Genomic DNA, 19,198 nt, shown 5'->3' with positions numbered 1-19,198 from the left:
AAGACCCAAGTGGTTTAGCTATTACACAATATTGATTTTAGTTGGGATGTATTTGTGTGGAGAGGGCATAATGCTCATTTTCCCTTGTGAATATTTGATCACCCACTATGTTAAGAAAGCCACAAGAGGAAATGCTTACCTTGACCTAGTAATTGTTTGTGATCTTAAATGGATTAACAAACAAATTAAAAGTGAAATGAAGAGGGAAAATGACTTGTATAAATGCTGCAGGTTGAAAAGTGATGGAAACCACAAGGATAAAAATGCAGAAACATGTTAAAAGGATGATCACATCAAATCCCGTCATGGCTTTACCCCTCCTTATCTCTGTAACTGCGTGCAACTTTGCAATCCTCTGAGAAATGTATTCCTCCAACGCTGCCTCTTGCGCCACCCTCCCTCCCTTGACCCCACAATTGCCAGCTGTGTCTTCAGCTGTCCAGGCCCAAAACTTTGATATTCTGTTAATAAACCTCTTTGTCTATCTGCCTGTTTCATTTTCTTTGATATCTTCGTTTAAAAGTTTTTTCCCCCCCCAAGAAATAGGTTTAATCACCCTGCATTTTTTGTTCTTCCACTCATTATATTCTGTCTGATTTTTCTTTTGCAATAGGTTCGATTTATTCATTCATTGGATGTAGTTGTTGCTGTCAAGGCTGTTATTGTATTCATTGCCATCCCTTTTTGCCTTCAAGAGGATGTTGGGAGCCACTGCTTTGAAATGTTGCAGTCAATGTGGTGTAGAAAACTGCAGTGCAATTATGGAATAAATTCACAATTTAGGCCCACTGATGATGGAGGAAGGATGATAAGTTTCTGTGTAACACAAGTTCTTGTTAGTAAAATGGCTGAGGGTGAAGTTGAAAGATATCAATCATGCCCAAAGAACGAGGAGGAACAATAAACCATTTTATCAGGATGTTGAAAGATAACTGAAAACAGTAGAATAGAAAATAGATAATGATCAATTTTGTTGTGCTCTGGTTGGACCATATGTTGGACCGTATGACTTTCACGTGTTGGAGGCAGTTCAGAGTTACAGTTCAGAGTTACTAGGCTGATCCCCAATGTCAGCGCTATGAGAAAAGATTGAAGAGAATTGGACATTTCAGTCCAGAAAGGAGATGTTTGGGAAGAGAGTTTAAAGAAGCGGATAAGAAATAACCGGGGATATTACTTGATATGTTGTTAAAGTGCAATCAGAGGACATGGTGAAAAGCGACATGAAGCCTGGTATCAAGGAATTCTTTCCAGTGTTTAATGTGTAGAATAAGTGCCCATATAGAGTAGTAGAGGCATTTATAAAAAAATACAATTAGTTGTAGTGGTAGGAAGAACTGGTGGTAGGATTGCTGTAGGTGAGAGCATTAAAACTAAACCTCAACCATTCAGCCTTGCATTTCATTTTTTAAGACTGCCTTAAAACCAACCTGTTTGACCAAGCTATTAGTCATCTGCGTTAACATCTGCTTATGTGGCTTAGTGTCAAATTTTGTTTCAAAATGCTCCTGTGAAGTGCTTCAGAACTCCTTGCATTAAAAGAGACTATATGAATATGTTATTATTAAGATGGACTAAATTACTTTCTGTATCCATATTGAGACAAAACTATGATAACTGTTGGTCGTTGCACTGTCTAATTTTATTCATTAAACGAATAAAGTGAGAACGTTTAAGTCAGAGTCCAGAATTTCCTATAATCTGTACCTTGATTTAGATTTAAAAACTAGTTTTGTTATCACCTCAGCTCATTAAAACCAAGGCACACTATTTATTTTGGCCAGAACCTTTAGGCCACAAAATCTGACCTATGTTCTCAATCGCTTCCTGTGGGGAAATTTCTGTAGGTAGGGGTAACCTAAGATTAATTAAATGAAAGGAATCTGTTCAGTTGCCATTGTTTCCCAAATAACATTTGAGTCAATCAGGTGCAAATATCACAAAAGCAAAATACTTCCAAAGTTGGAAATCTGAAATAAATTGTAGAAAATGCTGTGAATGCTCAGCTGGTCAGGCAAGAACTGGGGCGAGAGGACAGCGTTAACTTTTCGGATCAATGACCTTGAAGTCTGTGTGCTGCGTTGCCTAAGATCGCCTAATTCACTGCAGAACAAAACCTGAGACCTTCCCTGCCTGTACGTTTCAGCTATCCACTTGATAAGCTTGCTGAAATAATGGGAGAGCTCTGTGACCCTATTCCGTGTGCTTTCAATTTGGACATCTAGTTCAGCTTACATTCCTAACTGCACATTTTTCCTAGTGTGTATGTGAATAGGAACCTTATTTAGTTCAGTTTATTTTGCAGCAGTTCAGTTGTAATGATACAGCAGATAGCAATTCCTTTTCTTTCGTTTTCTTCCATAAGATCTTGCGAGGTTTAATACATTCTTTTCAAGCAGGTAAGCCTGTTTTATCTGGCCTGCTGACCTACTGTTTGGCTCTGATGCTTTTGTGCTTTTTTGATGCCTACTTGAACAAGAAATAAAAATGAGGTCTGGCATTGTGGCTGGCTTGTTAGAACTTTCAGTGCAAATCTGGAACTGAGAGAATTTTTTGTTAGTTACTGATCCAGAACGAATAGGAATTGAAACTTCCAGGCCTAAGATTGCAAAATGGGCCCATTATCTTTCAAAAAGTAGAAGTCAATATTGTAGATTAGTATATGGGGACACCAAGAGGACAAACAACCGGTATCAAAGTCTCAAATTCTTGGTTCACAAACAGGCTGAGAGTTCTTAAAGCCTGTGCATAAAATATATTATTTTATAAGAATATACATAAATTTTGAATCATTTATGTTCTGTTGCTATTTTCAAACATAATGTTTAAATAGAAGAAATTAAGCTACTTAAGATGCCCAGAGCATTGAACAGTTATTTATCTAGCTGTTAGCTAAACTTCCAAACATATTTGAATTCCAATGTAGTATCAAGGCATAACTAGATTTCTTGTTTGGCACAAGAACATTGAACAGTAATATATCCATTCCTGATGATTCATTTTTGCACCGAGATGGAAATTCAATAACTTGAATTATGCAATGGAAATAATGCAGCAAAGTGAGAGTCGAGTGAATCGGATCATTTAGTTTAAACAGATTTGAATTGCAGGAAGTAGATTGTTGAATTTCGGTTTCACCGGTGACACAGTTGGTAGCGTCCTTGCCTCTAAGTCAGAAGCTTCTGACTTTCAAGTCCTACTCCAAGTCTGAGCACGAAATCTATACTCCAGTGCAGAACTGAGGGACTGCTGCAATCTCAGGTGCTGCCTTTCAGTTGATATAGTAAACCAAGACCCTTTCAACTGGAAGTGGAAAAGATACTGTGTCACTATTCTGAAGGCAAGTGGGGACATCATCCCTCAATCAACATTACAAAAACAGATTATCTGCTCATTATTGCATTGCTGTTTGTGGGAGTTCAGAAAAAACTTCTTTTCCCAAAGAGTGAGAGAATGTGGAACTCACTACCATAGGGATTGGTTGAAGTAAATGATGCATTTTTCATGGGAAATTGCCCCTCAGTTTGTTTGTGTGTGTGTGTGTTACCTGTGATGGATTGGCGCCTGTCCTGGGTGTATCCTACTTAGCACCCAGTGTCTTGTCGGGATAGGCTCCGACTCCCCTCGACTCTGAATTGGAGTAAGCAACAAAAGTGAATTAAATAGATGGTTATGTTGGTAGATTTGGCTGAGAACAGATGGGAGGAGGTTCAAGTGGAACGTAAAAACCGACATGAGCAGAGGTTGACCATATGTATCATGTTGATAAAGTGGAACATTTTGGCTGAAATTCTACACAACTATCAGTATTCTGTCCCATACCTATCTGGAATCTTTATAATTTAATGTGTCAACACATTCCTTGTGCATTAGCAATCTGTTATGCCTCTGGGTAGCATCTCAAAAAATGTTTCCTAGTATAAAGCTGCCTCCTGTCAAGGTTGTAGCTGTCTAATTTTCCCGCCAACTGGAGCACCTAGTTCCCTATACTTTAGCATCACTAATAAGAACTAGGAGCAGGAGTAGGCCCCTCGAGCCTGCTCTACCATTCAATAGGATCATGGCTGATCTTTTTGTGGACTCCACACCGCTTACCCGCCCGCTCACCATAACCATTAATTCCTTTACTGTTCAAAAAACATTCAACAAGGTAACTTCAACTGCTTCACTGGGCAGGGAGTTCCACAGATTCACAACCCTTTGGGTGAAGAAATTCCTCCTCATCTCAGTCCTAAATCTGCCCCCCCTTATTTTGAGGCTATGCCCCCTAGTTCTGGTTTCACCCGCCAGTGGAAACAACCTCCCTGCTTCTATCTTACCTATTCCCTTCATAACTTTATATATTTCTATCAAATCCTCCCTCATTCTTCTAAATTCCAATGAGTATAGCCCAGTCTACTCAGTCACTCCTCATAAGCCAACCCTTTCAACTCTGGGATCAACCTAGTGAATCTCCTCTGCACCCCCTCCAGTACCTGTATATCCTTTCTCAAGTAAGGAGACCAAAACTGTACACAGTATTCCAGGTGTGGTCTCACCAGCATCTTATACAGCTGCAACATAACCTCCCTGTTTTTAAACTCCATCCCTCTGGCAATGAAGGACAAAATTCCATTTGTCTTAATTACCTGCTGCACCTGCAAACCAACTTTTTGCGATTCTAGCACAAGGACATCCAGGTCCCTCTGCACAGCAACATGCTGCATTTTCTTAACCATTTAATTAATAGTCCATTTTGCTATTATTCCTACCAAAATGGATGATCTCACGTTTACCAACATTGTACTCCATTTGTAAGGTCCTTACCCACTCACTTAAACTATCTATATCCCTTTACAGACGTTCGGTGTGCTCTGCACACTTTGCTCTACCACTCATCTTGGGTGTCATCTACGAACTTTGTCACACTACACTTGGTCCCCAACTCCAAATCATCTATGTAAATTGTAAACAATTGTGGTCCCAATACTGATTCCTGAGGCACACCACGAGTCACTGATCGACATCCAGAAAAACAGCCATTTACCCTCACTCTTTGCTTTCTGTTAGATAACCAATCCTCTATCCATGCTAATACATTACCCGTAACGCTGTGCACCTTTGTCTTATGCAGCAGCCTTAAATGCACTGAGGATAATTTGCTTTGACTTGACTTTTTGTAGGCACAGGATATCCACTAGTAATGAGAATGTATTCACATGTTGTTATCCAAAAACTTTGCCTCACTGTAAAGATTCCACTGAAATCGTTTTGTGATCCTATATATCCTCTTACGAATTTCATAGACTCCATATTGTCTCCATTACCAAGACAGCTACTTCCCTTCTGGCCTGTCAAACCCCTGTCTTCGTTGAAACCCTCATCCATGCCTTTGTTACCTCCTGATTTGGATATTCCAGTGCTCTCTTGGTTGACCTCTGACCTTCCAGCCTCTAAACATAAGCTCACGCAAAACCCTGCTGCCATTTTCTAACTCGCACATCTTCACCCCTGTGCTTGTTGATGACCTACATTGGCTTCTGGTCAGCAACATCTCAAATTTGAAGTTTTTTTCCTTGTGTTCAAATCCCTCCATTCATGGCCTTGCCCCACCTGATCTCTAACCTCCTCCAACCCAGCAAACTGCCAAGAAGCTGGTTCTTCCAATTCTGAGCTCTTTTGCATTCCTGATTTCCTCCTCCCCAGTATTGCTGACCGTATATTCAGTTGTTCAGGCCCTAAGCAGTGGAATTCCTTCTCTAGTACTCTCCATCTCTCCAACTTTTTCCTTTAGATGTTCCTTAAAATTGATCTATTTGACTAAGCTTTTGGTCCCCTGTCCTAATATATCCTAATGTCTGTTTTTTTTTCTGATCATACTCCTATGAAGGGTCTAGAGATCTTTCACTATGTTAAGTTTCTGCATGGTCCTGTACTTGATGGCTCCCTAAACTAGTCCTAGAATACAGTCGGCTCTCTTAATGCTAACCCAATTTCTCCAGAGGCATGGTTCTAAATTTTCTGCTGGAAATAATCTCACTCCAATGCATAAGGACTACAGATGTTCTTATTAAAATCTAAATGTAGATATTCACGTTAAACAAAACGGTTCTGGTGAAAAATGTACTGGTTGTCCATTGTTTTAATAGAAATTATTCTAATTCATCGAATAAAAGAGAACTACTAGGAGCTGGTAATATAGTGCATTGGTGCCATCCATTCTGTGCAACCAAGTTTTTTGATGCTACTTTGAGACTGAGTTAAGCAGTAAATTTCTACTCGCATGGCTGCAGGTGGTAAATAGATATTGGAGGTAAAGTGATGGTGTCCCTATTCCTACACACTGGTCCATCTCATCCACAGCATAACCTTGCCTACTGAGTTCACATAAGCACATATTTTGCAGCCATGAGTGCTATGGCCAAAATTTTCAGACAATTACAATGAATGAATGAAAAATCATGTGGAGCTCGCCCACAATAGCACTTTTCTTTGATGCAATGTACGTGGCATCAATGCTGGAACATTCATTTAAAAAGTGAGCTCTAGGGCGCCTCACTGCAGAGATTGAAAATCAGTTGAGTCACCCCCAGTTGCATTTCCACACTGCCTTGTTTCTGCAATGATGTTTCCTTAGAATAACTTTTTTGAGTTGGTGATCTTCCAAGCCATAATCAAGCATTGAATTGAATTAGCAATTTATGCCTTTTTGGGGGGGCCGTAGTTTGTAGTGCAGCGTAATTCAGAAATTTGTTACTGGGCATCAGTCTGATTTTGTTTGTTGACAAATATTTATGACTGATGATTGATTCTCTTCTCACTATTATTGACATATTTTGGACGAATTAAAGGTTATGGATGATTACTGCCATCAGTTCATAACAGCTTTAACATGTTTTGTACCCCTTTTGTTCCAGTGCTGAGAGATGCTGAGGTGGTTGTTGGGAGGAAGAGACGTGCAGGAACCAGTGGAGGTGTTGTATAAATCTCTCATTCTGTGGTAGATCACTTTGTTGTATACAGTAAAGATTTGGGAAACACGGGGTTAGAAAATTGGTTTGACAAATGATTTTCCAAACAAAATGATTTTCCAAATACTTTACTGGTTGAAATTTTATTTTAATCGAGGTATCTTTATAGTTACTTTTCCTGCACTTCTGTGCTGAATATGTCTGTTCCTGGAACTCTTCCAAATGACTCAGCATAATAATGTAATTATTACATATTACTTGACCTTTTTATCTTTTCCATCTTTCTTAATAATGTTTGCACTTTAAAGTTTCCAAATTCAGTTCAGTTGCTATGGTGCTCAGCAGCGATGGAATGTTAATGCCATCGTTCCTTGCTGCTTTTGGTAATGGTTTTGGAACTAATCATTTTGCTTCTATGTTTTAGAAGTCTCTGGTCCTATGCATAGGAGATGACCAACCGCAGAATCCCTATACAGAACTACAGATATTAAAAGGCCACAGTGACATTGTTCGCTTCTTGGCGTGGATTGATGATCTCAGGTTAGCTTTAAAAACAGGTTTACTTGAAGTCTGACAATGTCATTATAATTCCGATATTCTGGAATCTTTCCAATTCTCTGAGATTGTCCAGCATTTCTAATTGAAACATGGGTAAATTGTAGTAGAGGAAGGAGGATGTAAAGCATAGAAAATAGGAGCAGGAGCAGGTTGTTCAGCCCTAAATGCCTTCACTACCATTCAGTATGATCTTATTTGATCCTCTATCTCAATGCCACATTCCCACTCTCTCCCCATACCCCTTGATATCTTTAGAGTCTAGAAATCTTTTACTTTCTTCTTAAATATATTAAGTGACTTGGCCACCTTTTTGTGGTAGGAAATTCCACAGGTTCACCACTCTGAGTGAAGATGTTTCTCCTCATCACAGTCATAAATGGCCTACATTGTATCCCGAGACTGACCCCTTGTTCTGGATCCCCCCAGCTAAAGGAAACACCATCTCTGAATCAGTCTTTCCAGCCCCCTCATTCTTCTAAACTCCAGTGAATACAGGCCTAGTCGACCCAATCTCTCCTCATATGACAATCCTGCCATCCCGGGAATCAGTCTAGTCATCCTTTGCTGCACTCTCTGTGGTAAGTATATCCTTTCTTGGATGAGGAGATCAAGACTGCACACACTTCTCCAGGTGTGGTCTCACCAAGGTCCTGCACAGCTAAAGTGGGGCATCCTTGCTATGTACTCAAAGTCTTGTTGCAAAGAAGGCCAACATACCATTTGCCTTCTTAACTGCTTTCAGTGATTGGTATACAAAGACACCTAGGTTCTTTTGTACGCCAGAATTTCCCAGTTTATCACCATTTAAATAATACTCCGCTGTTCTGTTTTTCGTACTGAAGTTGATAACTTTATACTTATCTACATTGTACTGCATCTACCATGCATTTTCCCACTCGCTCAATTTGTCTAAATCACCTTGAAGTCTCTTAACATCCCCCTCACTACTACTACATTCTTACCAAGTTTTGTGATGTTAGCATACTTGAAAATATTACATTTGGTTCCTCATCTAAATTGTTAATGTATATTGTGAATAGCTGGGCCTCAAACAATAATCCCTGCAGGCCTTCACTAGTCACTGCCTGCCAATCTGAAAAAGACCTATTTGTTCCTACTCTTTTGTTTCCTGTCTGTTGCCCAATTCTCAGTTCACGCTCTCAATCCCATGTGCTTGGATTTTGAACACCAGCCACTTATGTTTGAAGTTATTATTATTTATTATTGTCACAGGCTTACATTAACGCTTCAATGAAGTTGCTGTGAAAATTCCCGAGTTACCACACTCCAACGCCTATTCAGGTACACTGAGGGATCCCCCAGCTAAAGGAAACTGAGGGAGAATTTAGAATGGCCAGTGCACCTAACCAGCACGTCTTTTGGACTGTGGGAGGAAACTGGAGCACCCGGAGGAAACCCGTGCAGACTTCACACAGACAGTGACCCAAGCCGGGAATCGAACCCGGGTCCCTGGTGCTGTGAGGCAGCAGTGCTAACCACTGTGTCACCATGCCGCCTGTGACCGATAATCCAAATACATCTCTTACACTGGTTCTCCATTATCTATTCTGCTAGGTATGTCCTCAAAAAACTCCAGTAGGTTTGTCAAACATGATTCCTCTTTCATAAATCCATGTTGACTTTGTCTAATCCCATTGGCATTTTCTAAGTGTCCTGTTATTACATCCTTTATAATAGACTCTAGTATTTTCTCTTCTGATGTTGGCTAGCTCTTCTGTTTTCTTCCTTGTGGGGTTACATGTGCTACCTCCAATCTGTCAGGACTGTTCCAGAATCTACAGAATTTTGGAAGATGACACCAATGACATCTATTTCCATGGCCACCTCCTTCAGTCCCTGGGGATTTATCAGCTTTCACTCATCAGAGAAATCAATTTCTCCAGCACTTTTTTTCAGTGCTACTAATTCCTCCTCCTCATTGGTTTCAAGTAGCAAAAGTTGTGAAAGTGTGACTCGGATGATACAAATTACAATTACCTTTTTAATACGACTAGTAAATTATACTTTAGGCTATTAGGATTTACCCTGTCAGCCAATCTCCTAGTTTGAAGAATGCCAGTGCTGGAGCATTGTATATTTCCCATTTGCAACCACAGGAAGCATTGTAATCAGTGATGGTATGGATAAGAGTGTAACACTACAGTTTTTAAATTTTGTCGTAACTCAGTCAATCTGGTAGTCTGATAAATTATTCCCTTTTGTTACAAGTGTGGAGTTTCTAGTCATTGCACTGGAAAATTGCTGTTTGTGATGCCAAACTGGTAGATTTCTGAATTGAAACTGCTCAACATGAGGATTAACCTACTGTAGCCATATTGATGGTGCGGGGCTAGGATGGGAATAGGGAAACAATCTATAGGTTTCTATGGAAAGGTGAACTAACTGGACCGAATGGCCTTTCTCATCTGTGTGGATCACAATAATTTTTGTGTTAGTGTGCCACTTGCTCATTAAATTGGTTAATGTTATTATAATAAATATGTGAAGAAAGTGAATCAATGAAGTTGTGCAAAAAATATTTAATGTATAAAATCAGCTCATGGCTATCATTTCCTATTACTAATCTTTTAGTGAACTCTAAATTCTAAGGTCAACATTACATTTGATATGGGCGCATTTCTTATTGAGGAAAATTGGGTTAAGGTTTGCTTTTTATTTTTAAAGTTCTTGAAATATGAAAACAGATACATTGCTAGCAATTTTTTGCCACAAGTATTGAAGCTTTTTGTGGATCATTAAATTAAATTTCTCCATGGACGTGCTCCTTCACTGCAGCTTGCAGTGAGCAGGGTTTCATGCTTGGAGTTCTCTGTGATCCCCTCATTTATAGAATACTTTGCCGCTGGCTTTTGTTGTCCTTTTAGGCCTTAGCTACAATCAGCAGGTAGACTATTTTCTCATTGCTTCAGGGGATGGTAAATTGATCTGGTCTCAGCCTTCATGACAGCTGCTATTTTCTTCTTCCTGTATCTGCTTTTGGACATGAAGTCAGGAACAATGAAGGTGAAAGGCCATTGAACAAAACGAAGCTTGAGCAGACGTCTGCTGACAGTCAAGCTTTGGTAATATGTTTCTAAGTCACCAGCCTTTGCAAATCCATTAACTCAGGTTCACAATGTAATTCTGTACATTTACCTGCACTAGTACAGATGGTTATTTGTGCTTGTATATGCCAGGAACATTTAGCATGATGAGAATAAAGGACAGAGCTATTGAAGTATTTGTTGAGCCTGAACAGACTTGGATGTTGCCAATTCAAATCTGAGACTCAATTTTGTTTTATTTAGAATTAGATTTCTTATAAAATTTCAAACATACACAATTGAGCAGTTTGCATTAAGAAATAATGTTTGAGGTTACTTAAAACTATTTGGCTAATATTTCACTATACAATCAAAAATATTACCTGTTAAAACCTAAAGATAATTTTAGTCCAACCTGTTTGGGAGGAACTGGGTGAATGGTGTTAATTGTATATTAATCAGATGGTCAACCTACATAAATTATATAGTGACCGTTAACTGTGGATTCACTGCTATATAATAGCAGACTGGAACTGTGCAGGTTGGGATTTGGAAATGCATGTTTGCAAGGTGTGTTTACGTAAATAAAAACTTGTTTGTAAAGACAGTTGTTGTCGTGCTATCCTTCACTGCCTGGCTATCTGATTGGCGGACAGATAAAATATCCCAGTTGACTTACTGCCAGCTTTCCACCTGCTTCACACCATTAGTAGATATATTGGTGGTCATCTTTCAAAATTCTATAAAACCTGGAATGGTTTCTGTAGTTTGGAAGTTGGAAATTGTAACCCCACTAAGAAAGGAGGAAGAAAGAAAAAGGGGAACTGCAGACATGTTTGTCTCACCGGTAGGTGAAATGCTGGAATCTGTAATAAAGGATGTGATAGCAGGAAACTTAGAAAACAATGGTAGGATTGGGCAGAATCAACACGAATTTATGAAAAGAAAATCATGTTTAACAAACTGGTTGGAGTTCTTTTGAGAATGTAGCTCTCAATAGATGAGAAGGAACCAGTGGTTGTGGTATATTTAGATTTTCAGAAAGCTTTTGACAAGGTTCCACACAGGGTTAATAAACAAAATAAGAGCAAGTGGCATTGGGGGGAATATACTGGCATGGATTGAGAACTGGTTAATGGACAGAAAACAGAGTAGGAATAATGGAGTTATTTTCAGGTTGGCAGGCTGAGGCTAGTAGGGTATTGCAAGGATCAGTGCTTTGACCCCAACTATTCATAATCTACATCAATGATTTGGATGTGGTGATTAACTGTAATATTTCAAATCGCTTCTCGGCCTTTTGGCTAAGATCAAGTGTATGGTCGGCACCCCATTGTCGGCCGCACTTGGTCCAGGTCATTGGGTTACGCTGAGGCTTCATATGTTTCATATGAAGCAATTTTTAAAAGCGGCATCTCGGCCTTTTGGCTAAGATGCAAATGAGCTCAAGTATTGGAGGAGGAACCTCCCCCTTCTCCAATCAGCTTGGCTCATGTAGATCAGGCCCAGGACAGGGTGGTTTGGTCGCTCGCCCTGTCTTGTCAGCCTGGATCTGAAATGTCTCAACTTGTTGAGACTCTGAATTGGAATTGATTTGATTGAATTGGAAAAGTATTAAAAAAAAATTTCAAAGTTTGCAGATAACACAAAACTAGGTGGAAGTGAGTTGTGAGGATGATACAAAGATGTTTCATGAGGATTTGGAGAGAATAAATGAGTAGGCAAAAATTTGGCAGATGGAATACAATGTGGAGAAATGTGGGATTATTCATTGGTCGTAAAAATAGAAATACAGAAATGGAGAGAGACTGGGAAGTGTTGAACTTCAAAGGGATTTGGGTGTCAGTGTTCGTGAGTCATTGAAAGCTAACATGCAGGTACAGTGAACAATTTTTAGGCAAGTTGGATGTTGGCCTTTATTACAAGAGGATTTGAGTATAGGATTAATGACGTCTCAGTGCAATTATATAGAGCCTTGGTGAGTCTGCACCGAAGGAAAAATACATGTGCCATTGAAGGAGTGCAACAAACCAAACTGAATCCTGGAATGGAGAGATTGTCCTATGAGCAAAGACTAAATAGACTGCAGGCGCAATCTTTCTAGCTGTTCCAGCTATGCTCCCACTGCAGTGAAGTCGGATGATTTGGCACCATCCAAATCTCTCTTCACTGCAGCGGGATGGGAAAATGGCATGAATGGCGGTAACATTCCGGCCCAGGCCTTTATTTTCTGGAGTTTAGAAGAATGAGTGAACTCATTCAAACACTCAAAATTCTTAGAGGCTCGACAGGGTCGATGTAGGAAGGATATTTCCCCTTGGTTGGGGATGTAGAATCAGGTTACAAAGTCTGAGACTAAGGGACATGTCATTTACGACTGAGACGAGGAAGAATTTCTTAACTCTGAGGATGCTGAATCTTGGAATGCTCTACCCAGAGAGCTGTGGAAACTCAGTTGTTGAGTATGTTCAAGACTGAGATCGAAAGATTTCTCCAAAATCAAATGATACAGGGATAGTGCAGGAAAATGGTGTTGAAGTGGAAGACCAGCTATGATCTCATTGAATGGTAGGGCAGGCTCGAAGGGCTAAATAGCCTACACCTCCTATTTCTTGCATTGCGATGTTCTTATCCTGACCTCCTAATGCCAGCTGGACCCTTCTTAAAATATGCACATCAGGATCTGATAATGTAATTGAGTCCTGACTGCAATTTTAACTTAGGACTGAGGCATAAAGTGGTTGGTATTTACTTCCTGCTCACCTGAATCCTACACTCAATTATCATTCCTTATCCAGTATGCCACCTAGTGTAAATTACTCTTTCAGAAGGCATCTTTCACACACTCACAAGAATATTTGAGAAAAATGCTTGTTGTAATGACATGATGAATAGCGTATCCTGACAGTGGAACAAAGGGACCAAAGAACAAAGAAAATTACAGCACAGGAACAGGCCCTTCAGCCCTCCAAGCCTGCACCGATAATGTTCCCCGACTTAACTAAAACCCCCTACCCTTCAGGGGACCATATCCTTCTATTCCCATCCTATTCATGTATTTGTCAAGACGCCCCTTAAAAGTCACTACCGTATTCGCTTCCACTACCTCCCCCGGTAACAAGTTCCAGGCATCCACCATCCTCTGTGTAAAAAAAATCTGCCTCGTACATCTCCTTTAAACCTTGCCCCTCGCACCTTAAACCTGTGCCTCCTAGTAATTGACTCTTCCACCCTGGGAAAAAGCTTCTGACTATTCACTCTGTCCATGCCTCTCATAATCTTGTAGACTTCGATCAGGTCACCCCTCAACCTCTATCATTCCAGTGAGAACAACCAAGTTTCTCCAACTTCTCCTCATAGCTAATGCCCTCCATACCAGGCAACATCCTGGTAAATCTTTTCTGTACCCTCTCCAAAGCCTCCACATCCTTCTGGTAGTGTGGCGACCAGAATTGAACACTATATTCCAAGTGTGGTCGAATTAAGGTTCTATAAAGCTGCAACATGACTTGCCAATTTTTAAACTCAGTGCCCCGGCCGATGAAGGCAAGCATGCCGTATGCCTTCTTGACTACCTTCTCCATCTGCATTGCCACTTTCGGTGACCTGTGTACCTGTACACCCAGATCCCTTTGCCTATCAATACTCTTAATGGTTCTGCCATTGACTGTATATTTCCTGTGTGTATTAGACCTTCCAAAATGCATTACTTCACATTTGTCCAGATTAAACCCCATCTCTCCGCCCAAGTCTCCAACTGATCTATATCCTGCTGTATCCTTTGATGGTCCTCATCGCTATCCGCAAATCTACCAACCTTTGCGTCATCCGCAAACTTACTAATCAAACCAGTTACATTTTCCTCCAAATCATATCAAACAGCAAAGGTCCCAGCACTGATCCCCGAGGACCGCCACTTGTTGTGGAGATGCCGGCATTGGACTGGGGTAAGCCACTTGTCACAGCCCTCCATTTAGAAATGCACTCTTCAGTTCCTGCCTAATATTGTTGTAATTAGCCCCCCCATTTTAGCACCTTAACTTGAGGACCACACTTATCTTTATTCATCAGTACCTTAAAGCTGACTGAATTGTGGTCACTGTTCCCGAACTGCTCCCCTACTGAAACATCGACCAGCTGGCCGGGCTCATTCCCCAATACCAGGTCTAGTATGGCCCCTTCCCTAGTTGGACTATCTACATACTGTTTCAAGAAGACCTCCTGGATGCTCCTTTCAAACTCTGCCCCATCCATGCCCGTAGCACGAAGTGAGTCCCAGTCAATATAGGGGAAGTTAAAATCTCCCACCACAACAACGCTGTTACTTTTACACCTTGCCAAAATCTGCCTCCATATCTGTTCCTCTATCTCCTGCTGGCAGTTGGGTGGCCTGTAGTAAACCCCTAACATTGTGACTACACCCTTCAACTATACACCTTGGTGTGTTTGTCCACAGACCTGTGAAGGTAGAATGGCATGTTAGTAGGGTGCTGAAAAAGGCACGTGGGACACTTGCCTTTATCAATTGTGGCATCGATTATAAAAGCAAGGAAGTAATTTTGGAATTGTATAGAACTTTGGTGAGGCTACTGCGAGGGTACTATGTGCAGTTCTGGTCGCCTCATTATAAGAAGAATGTGATTATACTGGAGGGAGTGCAGAGGAGATTCACCAGGATGCTGTCTGGGATGGAACATTTAAGTTATGAAGAGAGGTCGGGTAGGCTTGGGTCGTTTTCATTGGAGCAGAGAAGACTGAAGGGTAACCTGATTGAAGTGTACAAGGTATACAAGATTATGAGGACATGGACAGAATGCATAAAGAGCAGCTGTTCCCCTTAGTCACGAGGGGCAGGAGGTTTAGGGGAGATGTGAGGAAAAACTTTTTTACCCAGAGGGTGGATGGTCTGGGAGGGTGGTAGAGGCGGGTTGCCTCACATCCTTTAAAAAGTACCTGGATGATCACTTGGCACATCATAATATTAGCGCCAAGTGCTGGCAGATGGGATTAGGTGTAAGTTCAGGTGTTTCTCATGTGTCGGTGTGGACTCGATGGGCCGAAGGGCCTCTTATGCACTGTATGATTCTGAGCTGTAATAATTTTTGCAGTCTTTATGAATTTCTACATTTAATTTGGAGAGAATGAATTGTATTCTAACCTTATTTTGCAGGTTTGCTTCAGCTGGGGATGATGGTGTTGTGTTTGTGTGGAATGTTCAGGTTAGTATTAATTAGACTAATTTTGTTAAAACTGTCGTAAGGCGTCTATTTAATTTTGGAATGGAAATTTGTCTTGACAATTGGTCACTGAACTGTCGAGACCAGGGAGGCCCTGGATTTGATACAACCTGTGCTAAGTTAGCTGATCACAGCCAAAGTTTTGACTAAGGATGGAGCGCAATCAATCTCAGTGTCCCGGTGAAAGGTGGGAAATTCACATTATTTCTGATCACTGCGAACATTGACTGATGAGAATGGATTTAGTTGAGTTTGTGGGCTGAAGGTCTATTAACACACATTGACGAGGCTCACTCATAAATAAATGACCATTTGGACAAGGTATGACTAGGACCTATTGTAAAGTGAAAAGAGAAGGAGCCATTTATAACGCTGCAGGTCGAATGGGTAGAGAAGTTTTTATCTCTCCAAACTTAAACTTATTTGCAAGACTTTTAATTTTATATGAAAGCCTTGTTTGTTCAATGACATTCTGATTTTGTGAGTAATAGTTTAACTACAAATTTGTAAGAATTCATCGTGTGAAAGACATTGAGGAGTGTAACTGACAGTACCTCGGGCATCCAGAAGATGGTGCATTTTCCCATTACTTGTCACATGGCTAAGTTGTGTGGCCCAATCTTCATCTCGGGATAAACATTTACAGAATTAGCTTTTTCTCATCTACAAATTTATTTTTGTTCCTTTGTAATTATATTTATGATTGTTATACAGCCTTTACTTTTTAATTAAAATTATACTTGTTGTAAGTTTGCTGTAATTTGAGATTTACATTAAAGGCTTTGAAATCCATTGACCTTAAATAAGAAACATCATTCTTTTTTTTTCATTGTGTTTTGACTTTAATGCCAGCAGGGCTCTTCACTGTTAGAAAAATACTGCATTTTCTAAAGTATTTTTCCAGAAAATATCTTGCAAATGTTGTCAAGCTCCTTGTGATTTATGACTTTTAGAAAGGATAGTCCTCTCTAGTCGAAGGACATAGAGCATAATTAGTAAGAGTAAGTACTTATGATCCGTTTGTAAAGAAGAGTTCCAGCAGTTATTAAAATAAACAAAGTACCTCATCCAAACTACTTGCACCTAGAAATCTGAGAGGGCTTTGATCTGCTGTCCTTGCCTTGCCTGGCCTACATGTGACTCCAGATCACAACACTGTGGTTGACTCTGAAATGCCTTCAGAAATGGCTTAGTAAATCAATCAGTTATACCAAACCACTACAGAAAATTGGATAGGGAATGAAACAGGCTGGATCATCCAGCACTGATCTAAGCACTGAAAATGACGATGGCAGCCTTGGCCCTGTCGACCTTGCAAACTCCTCCTTATTAACGTCTGGGGGCTCGTACCAAAATTGGGAGAGCTATCTCACAGACTAAACAAGCAACAGCCTGTCATAGTCATACTCACGGAATTATACCTTACAGCTATTGTCCCAGACACCCCATAATCCTGGGTGATCCATAATCATTCCTGCATATTTCCTGTTCCATTGGCATGACAAACCCAGCAGAGATGGTGGCACATTGGTATACAGTTGGGAGGGAGTTGCCCTGGGAGTCCTCAGTGTCGAATCTGGACCCCATAAAGTCTCATGGCATCAAGTCAAACACGGGCAAGGCAATCTTCTGCTGATTACTATGGACCCCCCCCCCTCCCCTCAGCTGATGAATTAGTACTTCTCAATGTTGAAAGCCACTATAGACCAAGCTGGCTGAGTCCTAAAGCGCGTAGCTGCTAGACTGGATCCGCAGAAGGTGGTGAGGAAACCAACAAGAAGTAAAGGCATAATTGACCTCGTCTGCATCAACCTGCCATAGCTGCATTTGTCCATGATAGTATTGCTAGGACTGATCACTGCACAGTTATTGTGGATACTAAATCTTGTCTTTACATTGAGGATACCTTCCATCGTGTTGTGTGCCACTACCGCCATGCTAAATGGAATAGATTTCGAACAGATCTGGCACCTCAAGACTTGGCAACAATGAGGTGCTGTGAGCCACCATCAGCAGCAGAATTGTACTCAACCGCAACCTCATGGCCTGGCATAACACCCACTTTACCATTACCATCGACTCAGGGAATCAACCCAATCAAATATCCCTTGGCTCGATGGGAGAACCCAGCGCATCAGTGAAAAAATGAGGCTGAAGCATTTGCAATGACCTTAAGCCAGAAGTATGGGGTGGATTCTTCGTCTCAGCCTCCTCTGGAGGTCCCCATAGATGTCAGTCTTTAGCCAGGGCCTGGGTAAGACACTTTTACGGATAGTTGGTGCAGACTTGATGGGCCAAATGACCGTCTCCTGCACTGTAGGATTTCTATGGTTTTACCTACTCATTAGTATACTCTTGATCATTAGTAAAGTCATCAACAGGGCTATCAAGCAGCACTTGCTTAGCAATAATCTGATCACTGACGCTCGGTTGAGTTCTACCAGGGTCAATCAGCTCCTGACCTCATTCCAGCCTTGAGTTCAAACATGAACAAAAGAACTGAACTCTAGGGGTGAGCTGAGAGTGACAGCCTTTCACATTAAGAGGGCTATGTTCATATATTCTGGGCAATTTCTCACAATCACAGACACAATAGACAAGACGGTTATAAAGTCTTGAATTTATATAGCATTTTGCTGCTGCTTTTGGAAATTTGTGCATGAGAAACATTGATGCCAAGTAACTTGTGTAGGCAAGGTATTGAATGTTGGATTTTTTTAAAGTGATTTTGACAAGTTTCAACATTGGCGCCATTAATAGCGAAAAGGAGAGGAGCTATCAGAATTTGAGTAGGTCGCTGGATAGAAAGTTGGCTTATAAATTGACCATAAATTAGTCCTAAATTTAGGTAGGAAAATAGGACGAGGGTACAGGAGGGGTCGATCTTGGAACCTTATTGTTCTCTTGTAAAATATTTTGGCAGATGTTATAGGCAAATGTACAAGTTTGCAGGTACTGAAAAAGGAGATCATAATGAACAATAGAACAAAACATAGGATTTAGATTTTTTTTTTAGATAATTGAACCCGTGCATGGTAGATGCAACTCAGTGTGAATAAACATAGGTGCATGAAAGCAAAAGAGATAATTAAAATGAAAAACAGTGCTGGTTAGAAAAAGATCCTAGGAAATGAAGTCAATCAAGTTGTAAAACAGTGAGCACATTGCTTAGCTACATTTTTTAAAAAGGATATTGATTGCAATGGCCGCAAGATAGAATGAAATTGTATGCAATTGTGCTACTCCAATCAAACTAGCATCAGTAGTCGGGAAGCTTTTTTGAAACGATCAGGAGAAAGTTTATAGCTATTTAGACAAACATACATTAATAAAGAAGGACCAGCATTGTTTTATTGAGAGTAAATTCTGTTTGAGTTGATTTGATAATTTTGATGAAGGAGCAGAGTGG

The 19,198-nt window shown here is 40.5% G+C and overlaps 1 protein-coding gene across 2 annotated transcripts in view; it reads left to right on the top strand.

Moving 5' to 3' along the window:
* wdr41 (WD repeat domain 41) overlaps window positions 1–19,198 on the top strand; it is a 62,721-nt gene that overhangs the window by 9,635 nt on the left and 33,888 nt on the right. For both annotated transcript variants that reach the window (XM_078214957.1, XM_078214958.1), the window contains exons 2-4: window positions 6,897–6,953; window positions 7,375–7,490; window positions 15,723–15,771. In XM_078214957.1, the coding sequence (XP_078071083.1) occupies window positions 6,906–6,953; window positions 7,375–7,490; window positions 15,723–15,771 (213 nt within the window). In that variant the 5' untranslated portion in view covers window positions 6,897–6,905. The remainder of the gene's footprint in view (window positions 1–6,896; window positions 6,954–7,374; window positions 7,491–15,722; window positions 15,772–19,198) is intronic.

Source organism: Mustelus asterias, chromosome 6, assembly GCF_964213995.1.
Source record: "Mustelus asterias chromosome 6, sMusAst1.hap1.1, whole genome shotgun sequence".
NCBI classification, from domain to species: domain Eukaryota; kingdom Metazoa; phylum Chordata; class Chondrichthyes; order Carcharhiniformes; family Triakidae; genus Mustelus; species Mustelus asterias.
The sequence above is the reverse complement of the archived record's forward strand: the minus strand, read 5'-3'. Positions and strand labels throughout refer to the sequence as shown.